The following is a 15,792-nucleotide window of genomic DNA, read 5'->3' on the forward strand; positions in this document are numbered from 1 at the left end:
GGCGGGGCAGCGCTTGGGGGTTTTTTTGGTTTTTTTTTGGTTTGGCGGGGCGGCGCTGGAGGGGTTGTTTTTGGTTCGGCGGGGTGGCGCGGGGGGGTTGTTACGGCGGGGCGGTTTTTTTGTTTTGTTTTTTTTTTCTTGGGGCGGCAAAAAAGTTAGAGCCGGCCCTGTCCGCATCTATCGGGGAGAGAGATCCTTGAGAGAGGATCCTGGCTTCTGCCTGCCCCTTCCATTGATGAGTGACTACAGAGATGTTCCTTTTTCGCCGAGGGGGCCAAGCCCATTTGGTTTGTTTATCGAAAGGGCTTCTTGCAGCAGAGTTCAGTGTGTGAGGGATTTCCCAAAGCCTTTTGCTCCACCTCCTCCCAGGGTGAATCTGGCTCTCGGATCTGTCCAGAGAGTGTGGGCACTTGCCAGAAACTCCTTGCAGTGGAGCAGTGGGCTGCTGAGCCCAGCCATGTTTGACACCCTTGCGGCTGGGATCCCTGGAGAATATCTGCTGGAGATGCTAGTTTCGTAGTGGGGGTGTTGCGAGAGAGAGAGGGGGTTAACCCTTTTCCTGCCAATCTCTGGATGGGTTTCCGTACATACTGTCATGCCCCTGGGGCCTGCTGAGCTGTGTATGGGACATACTAGCTGGCCCCTTTCCAATGCTGTACTCACTGCCTGCCTTCACCTTGCAGTTTTCAACGTGGGAGAGTATCGCCGGGAGGCGGTGAAGCATTACAGCTCCTATGACTTCTTCCGCCCTGACAACGAGGAGGGCATGAATGTCCGGAAGTAAGTTTGCTGTTGCCTCGTTCTGTTAACCCGCCCGCTCTCTTTGAGCCAAAATCTGCTGTAAATTGGAGGTAACCCTTCCCCCTGATTTCAAGGGAATTATTCTGGAGTTAGAACAGTGTAACTGGAAACATGGTCCGACCCGGTCTCTTAAGATTTCCCCTGCTGCCTGAATGCCATTCAAGGCTTAGGCCCAGATCCTGAAAGGGATTTAGGCACCAATTCCCTTTGAGGATCTAAGCCTCAGGGCCTGATTTTTCAGAAGTGCTGAGCACCTGCAGCTCCCATGGACGTTAGCTGAACTTTTGAGGGGTCTCAGCATTTCTGAAAAGCGAGCCCTAAGAGTATCGGCCTTGGAGCCCAGGGACTCCCCAGTTCCAGGCCAGGCTATTGACATTCCCGGTTTGGGGTTCTGTGGTGAGAAAGTGGAGTGCAGCTCCCTTTTAGCTTGTCAGAGCCACCAGAAGGTGCAAGGCCGCCCGCTGTCCGTTGAGGTGTTGAATAACATTTAGCCTGCAGAGTGGCTTCATGTTCACAGAGCGTTATAGCTGTTATCTAATCAGTCGCTCACAGGAAGTCAGGATTGGGATTCCCATCTGCAAAGTGGGCAAACCTCATGGATGTGAAGCCGGTGGCCTCGCGGTAAATGCTAGAACGGGGGCTTTTGACCGCACAGCTCCGGACCGTCCATCGGGGATATCAGTCCTTGCACGTACCAGGAATCGTGGGTTGTGGGAAGGTTAGGAGGAGTTGGAACTTTAAGGCTTCTTCATCAGGAACAAGCCACTGGCTCTTATAAGCATCTCTAGTTACTTAAGAAACATCTCTTTCTTCCTCTGCTGCAGACAATGTGCCTTAGCTGCCTTGAGAGACGTCAAATTGTACCTGTCGGAGGAAGGTGGCCAGATCGCGGTAAGTTCAGATGGGGGGCTGCTAGTTGAAACAAGAGGCCTCTTTCCATCCTCAAAATACTCCCTCGTCAGTGTGTGCTGAGACAGTCCCCCAGTGAAACTGCATCCTGCAGCCTGTGTTCTACACACTGGAACAGCGCCTTGGGGAAGAGGCCGTTCCCATCGTTACAGGACTTCAGATTGGTCCCATCACCACAGTACCTCACAAACATGAACGAAGCCTTCCTCACAGCCTCCCTATGAGTATTCTATCTGCTGCTTGCAGGGCTGAAAAGAGGCTGAGGAATTAAGTGACTTCCCCAAGGCTACAAAGGAAGCTTGTGGTGGGAGAGCCAGGAACTGAACCCACAACTTCAGTGCCTTAAGACCCTCCTTCCTTGCACACGCCATTAAATCCATGGGATCCCTTTTGCTCCCTTACTTGCCTTCTGGAGGTTTTTTCCGCCATGTTTTTGTTCTAAGATACAAAGGCTTATAACTGAAAACTGCCTTAAGTGATTAATTTATTACTTCCTTTTTCTGATTCTAAACCTCAGCAAATATACTGTCAAACAATACTCCTCTCTCCCCCTCCCCTGAGAGCTATTTAAATGTCCCCTGAAGGTGACCTCCCTGGCATTTTTATTGTATAGGTTTTTGATGCTACCAATACAACAAGGGAGAGAAGAGGAATGGTCTTAAACTTTGCCAAAGAAAATGGGTTCAAGGTCAGTATACACCAGACTTTTATCTATCTAAGGTACTTATATGGCCTGCGTTACCATAGTCTCTGAGTATCTCTCAGGCCTCACAACACCCCTTTGAGGTGGGGAAGTGCTGTTTTACAGATGGGAAAACAGAGGCACAGAGAGCCTTAGGCCCAGGTCCTCAAAGGTATTTAGTTGCCTAACTTGGGAGTGAGGAGTCTCAATACCTTTGAGGATCTGGGCCTACGTGACATGCCCAAGGTCACACAGGAAGTCTGTGGCGAAGCAGGGAATTGACCTTGGGTTTCCAGAGCCCAGGTTAGTGGGAACCAAACATAAAGAACATTTCCACCCAACTCCCCACTAAGATCTCCAAGCCAAGGAGAATAAAATAGATGAGCTGGTGAGAGGGGAAACTTTCTGCCATACGGTGGATTAGGAAATAGTTTTGAAACATTCTACTCAGAATTGCATGGAGTGGTTAGAGCAGACATCAGGCTGGATGTAATAAACTCCCTATGTTTCACTGCCAGACTTCAACCGGTGTTTGCTTTGTCTTCCAGGTGTTCTTCATTGAATCTGTTTGCAATGACCCATCCGTGGTTGCCACCAATGTTATGGTGAGAATGGAAAGCTGTTATCTATTTCTAAATCCTGTATTTGCACAGATTGTATCTGACCCTAGCTGGTGATCAGTTTATTGTACTTCAGCGGCAGCTGAGGATTTTTAGTTTTTACCTCTCTCCGGGCAGAAAGTGTGTAAAGACTGTCTGGCACCAGCCTCTTCAGGACTAGGCAAAAGCATTTGAATACAGCCATCACTTGCAATCTTTTCTGAGCTCCCCAGTCCCCGTTCTTTTAATATGTAACTGCCACGGATCCACAGGATCTGTGCCACACCCCAGCTTTTGAACAGTCTCTTGGAGGAAGCCCTGCAGTGTGCCAGGACACCCCCCTCCCCACCATGGGGGTCTCACTCTTCCTTCAGGGTAGGCCACGCTGCTTCACGGCCTCCTAGACTGAGCTGCTGGGCTCCAGCAGCCCTGCGCTGCTCAGCAAGTCCAACTGGTAGAGACGTGTGTTCTCTTCAAGGACGACCGCACCCCAACCGGTATTTGCAGTGTCACCCCCAAACAGCATTTTCAAAACAGAGTAGAGTTTATTGGTCAAGTGGAACGCAGCATTGGAAGTCCTCAGGTTAGCACAGAGAAACGAAGGTTAAAGCGTAGTCCATTCTGGTCAAGACACAATTCACCAGCCAAGCTGTGGGGAACTCCATTTTCAAGCTCTGTCTCTCCCTGACTTCCTTCCTTAGTCCATTCCAAGGTGAGAGAGCCCCGAGCTTCTTCCAGAAGCCATCTCTTATTCCCTGTTGGTCATGTCTGTCCTTTGTTCTCCAGGCAGGACCATCCTGAGTTCACAACCCCCTGGCTGTAGCTTCCTGCTGGTGAGACTCAAGTTATGAGTCACTGGAGCTTGCATTGTGTCTCTGGACCCCTTGTTGATCTGAGCTAGTTTCAGCCAGTTTCTTAATGACGCTAATTGTTCCACCCAGACAGGGGTGACACACATCTATATTTTGTAGTCTGCCCTGAGAGCAAACGTAATCCTTTTCCCACCACTTGGTAGCAATCCAAAGTATGGGGGAAACCGAGGCTCACGTGACTCATAAAAAATATTACAAAATATTCCCACTTTGTCACAATATAACTTCATAACAAGGGGCAATTTTTTCAAAAGTGCTTAAGTGACTGGAGTATAAATCCCGTTTTCAAAAATGACCTTGAAGCCTAAATCTCAGTGCAAGTCAATGGGACTTAGGCTCCTAAGTCACTTCTGTGCTTTTTGAAAACTTTATTCAAGGTCTGCTATTAAACAGATGCACAAGAAAAGACAGTAACCGGGCCTCACTACACACGTTTTTCCTTGCTAGATGAAGTCTTAGCTAGGGAAGAAACATTAATGGCATGCAATTTCCTTCTTGAGAAGCTGTCTTTTTGGTGCCCTGCCCTGCCTGTGCATGTGTCAGAAGAGGTAACCCCCTGCCTTAGGGTTGGCCAGAGCAGAGAGGGGCTTTTTTTATTTCTTTAATGAAAATTCACTTTCCCTGCTAACTTGTTACCAGACACTCTTCCAACTGCCAATCTTATCTCCAGTTCTACATCACAACATTCCAAGTCATTTTACAGCACCTCAAACTCCATTGGCTTGATGCCCAGAGTTCAAATGGTGCTTGTCTCTAGGTGACAAGGTTTTATGGCACGGGTTTGTCTTGTATTGCTGTCTGGTGTCACCACATATGAAGCTGACTCATTCTTCCCCTTTCCATCGAATTCCCTTAATGATATTAGCAACCTACACAGCTTTGAGTTACATTCAGACAGATAAAGGTGCACCTGGGAACATCCTACACTTGAATGGGGTCCATCTTGTCACCCTCATACAAGCACAGTTCCTGTGAAGTTCAATGGGAGTTTGGCCTCCATGGGCAGGCCCCCAAAAGAACTGAAAGAAAAACCTTGGAGCTGACCAGATTTCTCTCAGTCTATCCTTGATTTGGTTATTTCCCTTCTTATCTCTGTGGATAGCTTACACCTTATTTTACACAAATCAATAACTTCCCTTCAAGTTAGTTAATGCATAAGTACGTGCTTGGAGATAAAATTGTGTGTAAGTTTCTGCTTCACCGGACGTTACAGATTAACAATGTGTTAGTGCTCAGATGCAATATAAGAAAATAAATTATAATAATGACATCAATGACAAAAGGCCCTGATCCTGCAAACAGTTCTGCACACACTTATCTTGACTCGCATGAGTTGTTGCATTGGTGTCCATATTACTGACATGTGTAAGCCATTGTAGGGTCAGCGAGTTTGATGTAATTGCAACACCAACACTGTTAGCTGCAATGCCTAAGCTTGATGCTGCAGTATCAGAAACTTAGAGTAAATGTTGGATGATAACATTGTGGCTTTACAGCATGTGTCATCCAGGGATCCTAAAGCAATTCACAGATGCTAATTAATGATGCCAGTGGGAGGAAGTAAAGCACTATTACCTCCATTACACAGATGGGGAAACTGAGGCACAAAACATTTAAATTACACCTCTACCCCGATATAACGCGGTCCTCGGGAGCCAAAAAATCTCACCGCCTTATAGGTGAGACTGCGTTATATCGGGTATGGTCTGGTACGGCCTACCGGCAAGAGCCGGTACACCGTGCTGGACTGGACCGGCTTCCCTGGCGGTGATTTAAAGGGCCTGGTGCTCCAGCCGCTGCGGGGAGCCCCGGTCCCTTTAAATCACTGCCAGAGCTCCAGCAGCCGGGCTCGGGTGGGGATTTAAAGGGCCTGGGGCTCCACACGAATTCAGATATAACGCGGTAAAGCAGCAGGGCTTGGGTGGCACTTAAAAGGGCCGGGGCTCCCCGCTGCTTTACCGCGTTATATCCGAATTCGTGTTATATTGGGTCGCGTTCTTTCGGGGTAGAGGTGTATTTCTAATGCAGTAGGTATTCATGGACAAGGACCCCATTCTGCTACGTGCTGTACAACTATCTTGCCTAAGGTCACTTGCTTCCCATGTTCCACTCTAACCACGTAGACATCACTGGTTCTCTTTACAAGTAGTTGGATGGTGTATTTTTTTCCCCTTCGTGTGGGTGTGCTCAGCTGACTCGTTAGAGAGCTGAGACTGTCCCTGGACTCACTTCTCTTTTCTTGGCAACAAAATGTTGAGGCTGAATCACTGAGAAACCCTTGAGCTAGGTAACCTTTGATTCGGAGAGGAAATGGTAACCCAAGATACGCGTTGCAGCCATGTGTTTACCCATCTTACACTTACCATTCGTTCTTACTTTACTTCTTTTATAACTTCAAAATTCCAGCTGTAAGTGGACTCTTTGTACCTGACTCTTGGAAGAGCTTTGACACCTGATATTAGACCAGCCTGACTGTTCCAAGACATATCGTGTTTGCACTGTCATTGACCTGAGGCGCTAGCTTTTGTCTGTACAGAAAGCTTTCTGATGACGCATTGATTTGCTTTCTGTGTTGCTGCAGGAAGTTAAATTGTCCAGCCCGGATTATAGGGACTGCAACTCAACTGATGCCATGGAAGACTTTATGAAGAGAATCAATTGTTACCAGGCCAGCTACCAGCCGCTTGACCCAGATAACTATGACAGGTAAGGGGTTTCGCTTTGAAATAGCTTGGCTTGAAGGTGTTTTGTCTTGGAAGAAAAGGGTAATAAAATATAGATCTGTATTTCAGTTTCTGTTTGAAAAAGTGAATTTATTAGAATAAAATAAGAGTGAGTCCCAAACTCTCATTAAACTCAAGCACCTATCGGAGGGCCAAAAAGATCTGGCTTTTTCACCATCCTTTATGCCTTGTGGCTCCAGCCTGGAGCCAGAGTACCAGAGCATCCTGCAGTAACTTTTACATGCGATTTCTGGGCCGACCAGAAGCAGCGTGTGCTGATTTCTTGAGGCTTTCAGGCTGGTTTCCAGACCCAAGAACTTTGGAGGGGCAGCTGAGATTTGGGGTGCTTCTCTGAACCTTTTGACATCATCCCATCAAAGCTCTGTAACGTTGCGAGCCCTGGGAGGGAGCCGGCCCCTACCGTAATCAACTCTCCAGCCAGAGCAGACACCCAGGAGGCTCTGGCCACCCTAAGTGACTCTGGATAGAGCCAGTTTTAGTCTGCAGTGCTGCAATATTTATCTCCTCTGCTTCTCCATTTGGGAACACTTTTTTACCATGAGTAACTCCTCCATCATCCTGTGACTTTCTGCACCTGGCATGGGTGTGGGGCAGCAGGTGGCTTTCTCTGGGCCTTCCTGGTTTCAGTGTAGTCAGTCATTCAATGTGTGGTGTCAATCCCAGCTGTCCCGAGGTGTGAAAGCCACATGGGGGACGCTGCCTCATCCCAGATCTCTCCTACAATGGAGGCTTGTGCTAGCTACTAGCCGTGGGCCTGGAGTCAGAAGAATCTTAGTTAATCTTTTTTTAACGGAACAAGGAAAATGGAGATTACCTGGCCAGTCTCAATGTAGCAGTGATTTCAAAGAAAAGCCTTAAAGCTACCATGAAATACCCCTGCAGCAAATCCTTTTAACATGGGGATTATATCCCCTTGACATTTATTCTCGAGAGTTGCCTTTGCTTCATGTTTCCACTGCTCCTTGTCATGGCTTCCACAGGGACGTGTCTCTGATCAAAGTGATCGATGTTGGCCGGAGGTTCCTGGTGAACAGGGTCCAGGATCACATCCAGAGCAGGATTGTCTATTACCTAATGAACATCCATGTCCAGCCCCGCACCATTTATCTGTGTCGACACGGCGAGAGCGAATTCAACCTCAAAGGGAAGATTGGAGGCGACTCTGGACTCTCCAATAGGGGCAAGAAGGTAGGGGAACAATATCCCTCTTGTATTTGGGCAGGGGGGAGCAAGTCCCCGGTTGTGTAATATGCCGTGTATGAGACAAGGTGGCATCAGATATATATACTTGGTGTTGGCCTGAATGTGTCTTCTGAATTGGCAACATTTCAGTGCACTACTGGCGCCTAAATGAGCACCTCTGAAATCCGGGGTAAGCAGGACCATCTGGAAGCCCTGGGTAGCGGAGGTTCAATAACCACACTCTTTGTTTTATCTCCTTTAGTTTGCCATTGCATTGAACAAATTTGTTGAGGAGCAGAACCTGAAGGACCTCAAAATCTGGACCAGCCAACTCAAGAGGACAATCCAAACGGCAGAAGCCCTCAAGCTGCCCTATGAACAGTGGAAGGCGCTCAACGAAATCGATGCCGTAAGCATCTTAACTGGATTACTAATTGCTGACTCTCACTGTCTGGGTGAGCAGAGTGGTGAGGGCACTGGCCTTCCACCTCTGCCCAAATGTCACAGTGGAAGCAAGGTTTGCTCACTCCAACACACTGTGACCTGGTCAGCGCGGCTGTATTTTGTCCAGGAGAGGCCTGGCGCCGTAATAGCGAGCATGGGAAGGGGAGGGCCAGGACTGAGGTGCTGTGGAAGTGCTGAGTGCGGGGAAGCTGACTCAGTGCCTTGCTCTGACGGCCAGTGCTGACGTTTCCTAAGCAGTGACGTCAAACCTCTCCAGAGACGTAAAGAGGCAATATTGTTTGCCGGCCTGGTTTTGGTAGCGCATGCGGTGCTGCCAAAGAGCTTGTTAGCTTTTGTCTCTAACCTACTGGTTTAAAATTGCTGCCACGTAGGGCCACTGCACAGCTGAATTCTGAGGAGCTCAAGTGCAGGTTATTCTCTATGTGCGGGAGAAGGGTTTGCCGTAAGGCTGCCTGGTACCTGCATTGGTTGGCACCTGCAGCTCTGTTGTCTGGAGCCCAGTAAATAACCTCGAGGGATGTCTTGTTCCCGCAGGGTGTATGCGAAGAGATGACTTACGAAGAGATCAAGGAGAAGCACCCGGAGGAATTTGCTTTACGCGATCAGGACAAATATTATTACCGCTACCCTTCTGGAGAGGTATGTCTGCAGAGAAACCCTCTGGGACGTGACTGGTCTAAAACGCCACATACTTTCCTATCATCCCCATATACCCTTCTGCTCTGCATCCAGCCTAGAGGGCAGAAAAGAAATGGGTCAGTCTAGGATCTCTGAGTACTTTGAGTCAAAGTGGTAACTAGATGTGAGTGCGGACCGCTTTTGGGTGCTTGTCAAATTATTACGGGCTGGTTCTGATACCTTAGTCAAGTTGATGGATGGTCCCGTTGATTTCATGAAGACCGCTCGAGGCATAAGGTGCTGCTTAACCTGAGTAAAGATATCTGAATCTGGCCCTATATTTAATGTAAAAGAGCATCTTTCATCCCAAAGGAGTTCTCTTTACTCCCCTGCCCTAAGGCACCCTCCTGAGGCTGATGGTAGCATCTCTCCAGCACTCTCTGCTGGCTGGGGGAGTGAGCTGATGGTACATTTTTAGGGGGTGATGAAGTGATGTGTGTCCATTGACATGGGAGTTTAGTTCAGTGCTATGGAATAAAGACAAAGATGTATGAAGAATATCCACCAGCTCCTGGAAAAATACAGGCTTGTAGATTTCAAAGTTATGGAATAGTGATGTGCGTAATATTGACCGTAGGGGCTAAAATTCCCACCAGCTACCACTCTTGTTTCTGTACACTGGTGTTTCTGTGCGCCAGTCCTCCAGAGTTTATGGCTCTTGTAGAAAAACGAGCTTCTGAAACAGATATTATTATCCTCAAAAACTCCATGTAGCTTAATGAACCCTTCTGGTTTCCAGTGCAGATAGGAAAGCAGAATTCTGTCTGTTGCTGAGGTTCTTTCTCCTCCCAGTACCAGAGCAGAGAAGTGACTTTGTGTTTAGTGTTCTGTCATGAGATGTGGTGTGTTCATTTTAGAGAACTGCTGAAATTACTTGGAAGGGTTGGCTAATGGGCCATAGAGCCTTTTGCCACAAGTTCAAATCCATGTTACTTGTGACTTAAAGTCAATTCCTAGGGGGTAGATGGCCACCATGGTTGGCACCCTTGCTGGCAGTCTCTGCGGAGAAGCCAAGGGCCAGATGTTCCACTGAGCCAAAAGTACCTCCTGATTTGTAGAGGGTGGTCCCTATCATTCAGAGTTAAAACAGGTTGGCGGTGTGGGAGATCTCGCATTGCCTCTGCCTCCTGTACTCTGACTAGACGGAAGACCTCAGTCTGTAAGGCTGATTGATTTAGAACCTTTCACCAACGCTAAATTCATTTTTGAGCTGAGAGATGTGCATGGTTCAGAACAGATCTGCTTAAGCAGAAGGGCACAACCTCCAGGCAAACTCTCGCTGGCATTGTGGAAAGGTTGGGTGGATCTCAAATGGTGGCGGTGATTCTTCTGTGTAGTAGGAGAGGGGGGTTGTGAATATATGTCCAGTTTAAAAGAATCCAGTAGGAGAAGGAAACTCCTCTTGTTACCGACCCCACTTAAAGCATCACTTCAACAGTGTTCCAGCTTGTCCTGTAAGTCATGGATACAGCTCCAAACTCCAGGAGTTTTGTGGGTTTCACTTGGTTTAAAGATGGACCAAAATGGTGGCTTTGCTTTTGACTCCTTGTAACTCCTGACTGTGCTCTGTGAATTTATCTCTAGCTCTGTTTATTTTGCAGTCATACCAAGATCTGGTGCAGCGCCTGGAGCCAGTCATCATGGAGCTGGAGAGGCAGGAGAACGTCCTTGTGATCTGTCACCAGGCTGTGATGCGGTGCCTTCTGGCTTATTTCCTAGACAAGAGCGCGGGTATGTGACACCCACCCCGGCAGACTTAGCAGGAGGCAGTTGGGTCCCATGTTGTTTCCGGCTGTTTACATTGGGTTGCAAGGGGAAGGCGGATGGGGGTATTTTACAGAAGCTCAGAGAGAAAGGGACTCCTTGCACACTCATCCAAGGAGTTCTCAAAGTTGGCTGGTGTTGGGGGTGCTGCTGTGTCTGCATAGTTCTGTGTCTGCAAAGAGTGGGCCATATGACGCTCGCAGTATTTTAAGTGGAATTGCACCAGTCTGAGCCGCTGCTGTATCATGAGGTGGGCTGGTCACTGAGAGTGTAGATCCTCTCCTATGCTTCTGGGCTGCTGCAGTGTCATTCCTCTGAACATCTGTTGGAACTCTGGCACCGCCAAGTGAGCTCCAGGGTTGGCCTGAGGAGTCCCCGAGTTACCGAGGAGGGGGCATTTAGTCTCCCAGTCCGATCCTGCTGCTGAAGTGGGAGATTGGAACTAGCCAGGGGTGTTGGGCCAGCTGTAGAGTGGAGCCCTGGGTGGACCCTTGTTTTGCCTGTGCTTCGGGTGACCTCGGCAGTGTGCTAAGTTATACACGGGGAGGGGAGCTCCCACCGGCCTCTACAGAAGGGTAGAGTGAGTCCATACATATGCAAACACATTTGCAGAGTGGATTCTGCCACCTGTGCTGCCACTAACCTCCCTCCCCCCTTGTTTGCTGTTCTTCCAGCTGAAATGCCCTACCTGAAATGCCCCCTTCACACGGTGCTGAAGCTGACACCTGTGGCCTATGGTAAGTGGAACGTTTTTCCTTGACATGCTGGCTCGCGCGGTTGGGTGAAGTGTTTGCTGATGGTTACACCTCGGTTCAGGATAGATTGTAGGCTCTTGTGGGCAGGACTGGGGCTCTCTTCCTGTGTGTCTGTGCACTGCCTAGCACAATGGGTCCCTGAGCCTGACTGAAGCCTTTGGGCTCTACCCTAAAGTAATGAGGAACCATAAATTGCTGACAGTCTCTCGCTCCTCACTGCAGGTTGCCGAGTGGAGTCCATCTGTCTGAACGTCGAAGCGGTGAACACTCACAGAGACCAGACAGAGGTGAGTTGTGCTTTGCTTTAGATCTGTCAGTCACTCTCTCTCCTTCCTCCTAATGTTAGCCGGCAACAAGGACTTCAAGAGGGGGTGGGGGATCGCTTGGCTGGGCACCATGAGCAGCCATTTTAGAACTGGCTTCAGGTGTTGCAGGCAGATTAGGAGGCTTCAGAAATTAAAGACCCTGACCTCTCCCCCCCCCACCTGCCTTCAGGTGCTTCCCCTACATGCTAGGGGCTTGATCCCAAGCCCACCGAAGTCAATGGACAGACTTTCATCGGGCTTTGGATCAGGCCCTCTGACAGCCAATGAGCCTAGACTGATAAATGCCTGAGGAGGAGGCAGGGTGCCATAGTTAGGGACAGAGCCATCAGGCCACGTTCCTTGTTAAGCAGAAGAGGTGAGTGCGCTCTAGGCTTGTGGAGGGCTAGGGGAGAGGAAGGGAAAATGTTGGCAGTCTCCTTTGGGGAGTGAGATGAATGCGCTGTGGTGTAACAGCTGGTGCTGTGGGCTTGTAAGCTAAGCAGAGTTAAGCCTGGTCAGTACATGGATAGGAACACGTAGGTGCTACGAGCAGTGGTGCTGATGATTTAGGAGATGGCATACTCTCATGGTGTGGGCACTGAAGGCATGCTCCAGCACAGTGTTCGGGGGTGCTGTGCTCATAGATCCAATTTAAACAGTCCCCCTTTCAGGTGACTATTTCTTTCTTCTTCACTTCCTGTCCTAAACTGCATCGTAGTGTTGCCAGAAGTCAGCCTTTCCCGCCTAGAGGTGGCTGCTTAATCGGCAATGGGTGAAGCAATTCCCGGCTGGGTAGCGTAGATCAAGAGCTTTTGAATCCTTTGACAGCTGCTGTATTGGAGCAATGGGTTCTGCAGCAATAACAAGAGCTAGGCTGTGGTGAGAAAATAAAGCTAGACAAGCACAAATTGCTCTGGTGGTTCTCCTAATATGCTGCATGGGTAGCTGTCACTCCCTTTCACCCGGGAATTGTGGGCAGTTCCAGGAAGCAGAACATCCCATAGGTGAGCATAAGCCCTTTGCAGTGGAACTTCCCTGGCTGCTCTGTCCAGTTGCCGAATCAGTCGCTCTCATTGGCTAGCTAGACTAGCTCCCTCCTGTGCTTCTTGCTTTTGTGCTCTCCTCTTGCCTATCTGTTTGGGTCTGCGGGAAAGATCTTGAGAAGGAGACAGAAGAACCTTCCTGTTCTAGCCAACTATCACTGCAAGTCGTGGCCTTTTCTGTGTGCGTAGAACCAGAAGGGTTCAGAACGTAGGGTTTTTTTCCCTTGGAAAGTCTCTCCTGACCTTTGTGTTGCACTTGGTGATCAGGGACATTAATGCATCAAACACGCACCATATATGTAGATGGGGTTTTTTTTGGAGGGTGGGGAAATAGAGGAGAATTTAAAATTGCTTTTTTTCATAACTTTCGCCTTCTTCCTTTTTGTCTTTGTCTCGCTCTAATTTAGGAAGCAAAGAAGGGACCTAACCCGCTCATGAGACGTAATAGTGTTACCCCTCTAGCAAGCCCAGAGCCCACCAAAAAACCTCGCATCAACAGCTTTGACGAGCATGTGGCTTCTTCTTCTGCTGTCCTGCCAGTCTGTATGCCCCAAGAGGTGCCCACGCAGCTGCCTGGACAAGTTAGTCGAATTCTTCTTCTTCTCTTTATTGTTGTTCGCTTCTTGTCGCTTATTAATCCAGGGAGCAGCCTTTGATTATTTTAATTATGCTGCTGTCTTTTAGCTAAATTTAGTTACAGTTTACTACCAGCGCCCTCCCTTCTATTAAAAGCACCTAAAATTAACTCGCTGTTCAGTCTCTTGCTTCTTGGGACCCTTGGAAGCCCAGGAAAATCCAAATCCAGACTGAACTAAGCAACTGTGTTGTTGAAATTTAATATTTCTCTCTGGCCCCATTCAAGTGCCTCTGAACTCCTCTACTGTGCAAGCTTCTAAATAGGTGCATGGTGCTGGTTTGCCCACTCCCATTCCAGATCATTCATTGGCATCTCCACTCCTTCCTCCTCTGGGATCTAGCTGTCCTTTACTAGATTGGAGGTTAGTTCTAGATGCTGCAATAAGGGAATCATTCTTGACATGATCTTAATAATGACCTCTGGGAAGCTATGCCCTGGCCGCACCTGCTTCCCTTCCCATCGCTCTCCCAAGAACTCCAGCCTAGCTAGACGTGGGGCAAGAGAACAGCCTATGTTGCCTTTTTGAACGGCAGCCCTAAAGACCGGCTGTCATGGAGCTGATAAACTGGCTTTGACTCTATTGGCCATGACTTGAGTCGCAGCCTGGCAGGAACCATCTACTGTGTATGGTTGCACAAATCCCAGGGGGACGCATGGGCTTTCTTGTTCTGTCCATTATAGAGGAAGGAGCTCCTCCAGGGGCACTGCTTAGTGCTTACTTCTCCCCATGATTGCTTGTCTGATATTTAATAGAGTAGTAAAACTCCTTCCTCCCAGTCAGTTCCCCCCACAATTAAAGATCTGGGGTGCTGGCTACACAAGCACCCATAAAAGTGGGTCTGTTCAGGCCTTAGAAGCAACCTTAGTTATAGAGGAACTCCATGCCCCCATTAGGGGGTAATAAGAGCATGCTGCCTGGTCTGTCCGCTCTTCCTGTGCCCTGTGGTCCATGTTAATTCCCTGTTGCCCTCTCCACTGTCTTGTAGGCCAGTCCCAAAAAGTAAGGTGGCAAGTTCAAACACTGCCGGGCTGGGATGAATTGCTGGAGGTTCTGGTTGGTGGCTGCTTTGCACTAACATCTGGTTCCCAATTAGCACTAAAGGAGATGGTTAAGGAGGTCTCCAGTTTTGGTGTCCTTCATGCTAGCGCTCCTTCCAATTAACCCTCTGCCCAGATTCGACCTGGAATTGTTCTTTGGTTGGTTGCCTCTTGCTGATTTCAAATGACTCCCTTCCTACGTGCACTCTGTTACTGACGCCTCTCTTTCCATTTTCTCTATCTCTTTGTCTCCTTGCAGCCTTTACTAGGGAAGGCGTGTCTGTAAGTATCTTCTTGTGAGTTTTTCCTTTGCGTGTCTCCTACCTTCCAGCTGGCTGTGTTGTTATCTTCTTTGTTGTTGCTGCTGTGAAACTAGATTGAGTTCCAGATTTTAATTCTGTGGCTCCCAAGTCTTCCTTCATTCGGGGGGAATTCATGCATCTTTATGGAGGGGGGGGGAAGAGGGGCCATCAGTGGTATTCAAACACTCAAGGGTCTTGGCTCTGCTACTGCTAAACCCCAATCTCTCTTCTTCTAGTCCCCCTCCTGCTCCCTTTCCAACCATTTGGTCAAGGACATTGGAATCTGTTAAGGATTCTCATCTGTGCTTGTACCCTCTAATCTGGTTTGTCGTTCTGGTTTGTCCTTCCTTCCTGCCTGGGTGCTGGCTTAGCTTCCTGTTAGCTGTGACACTCCTACTTCAGCAGATGTGGTTTAGCAGTGTCTGATTAGAAGGTGGAGAGGGGGGCTGCTTTGCCTCTGGTGCAATCAGCCTCCGCCCTCCCCAACCCATGTCTAGTTCGTGCTATTCCCTCCTGGCCAGGGATGGCTTGCATCTCTGGCTCATGGAGAGACTTCCACACAACAGTTTTTCCACCTCCTTAGAATGCAACAAGTGGGAGCAATGTTCCCTCTAATTTTTTCCTTCCATGCGCGGAATGAATTTTGGTATGTGCAACACCAATATCGAGGTGATGTGCGGTTGCGTGCCACCGGTGCGAACAAAAAACCTGAATTGCTGATCAGACTTAAGCAGCTTTCTGTACCCTTCTACTAAAGGGTTGCTGAAGCTGCATCTGCAGTTGACCTTGCTATGTATTCATTTTCATAAGCTATATATTATGTATTACTTTTTGCTAAAAAGTAATGCAAGGCCTTGTATCGTTTTCTGTTACAAGAGCTATGTAGAAAACTGCCATTTAGCATTTGAATTGTCAGAGTTTTCTAATTTGCAAGATTATATTAGAACACTTTCTGCTAGGGAATCCGATCATGGCTTTGTCAGGAATTGAATAGGACAACATTGAATCTTTTCCTA

At 48.4% G+C, this 15,792-nt stretch overlaps 1 protein-coding gene across 5 annotated transcripts in view; it reads left to right on the plus strand.

The window, feature by feature from the left end:
* Positions 1–15,792, plus strand: part of PFKFB3 (6-phosphofructo-2-kinase/fructose-2,6-biphosphatase 3) — a 73,320-nt gene that overhangs the window by 50,627 nt on the left and 6,901 nt on the right. For 3 of the 5 annotated variants that reach the window (XM_026648612.2, XM_026648610.2, XM_026648614.2), the window contains exons 3-15: positions 684–780; positions 1,626–1,692; positions 2,324–2,398; positions 2,941–2,997; positions 6,445–6,569; positions 7,588–7,795; positions 8,052–8,198; positions 8,789–8,893; positions 10,534–10,663; positions 11,371–11,433; positions 11,674–11,738; positions 13,207–13,380; positions 14,734–14,756. In XM_026648612.2, the coding sequence (XP_026504397.1) occupies positions 684–780; positions 1,626–1,692; positions 2,324–2,398; positions 2,941–2,997; positions 6,445–6,569; positions 7,588–7,795; positions 8,052–8,198; positions 8,789–8,893; positions 10,534–10,663; positions 11,371–11,433; positions 11,674–11,738; positions 13,207–13,380; positions 14,734–14,756 (1,336 nt within the window). The remainder of the gene's footprint in view (positions 1–683; positions 781–1,625; positions 1,693–2,323; positions 2,399–2,940; positions 2,998–6,444; positions 6,570–7,587; positions 7,796–8,051; positions 8,199–8,788; positions 8,894–10,533; positions 10,664–11,370; positions 11,434–11,673; positions 11,739–13,206; positions 13,381–14,733; positions 14,757–15,792) is intronic. The other 2 variants (XM_026648611.2, XM_026648613.2) reach the window with 2 other exon arrangements.

The sequence above is a fragment of the Terrapene carolina genome, unplaced genomic scaffold, assembly GCF_002925995.2.
Source record: "Terrapene carolina triunguis isolate 2854851 unplaced genomic scaffold, T_m_triunguis-2.0 Scaffold68, whole genome shotgun sequence".
Classification (NCBI taxonomy): domain Eukaryota; kingdom Metazoa; phylum Chordata; order Testudines; family Emydidae; genus Terrapene; species Terrapene triunguis.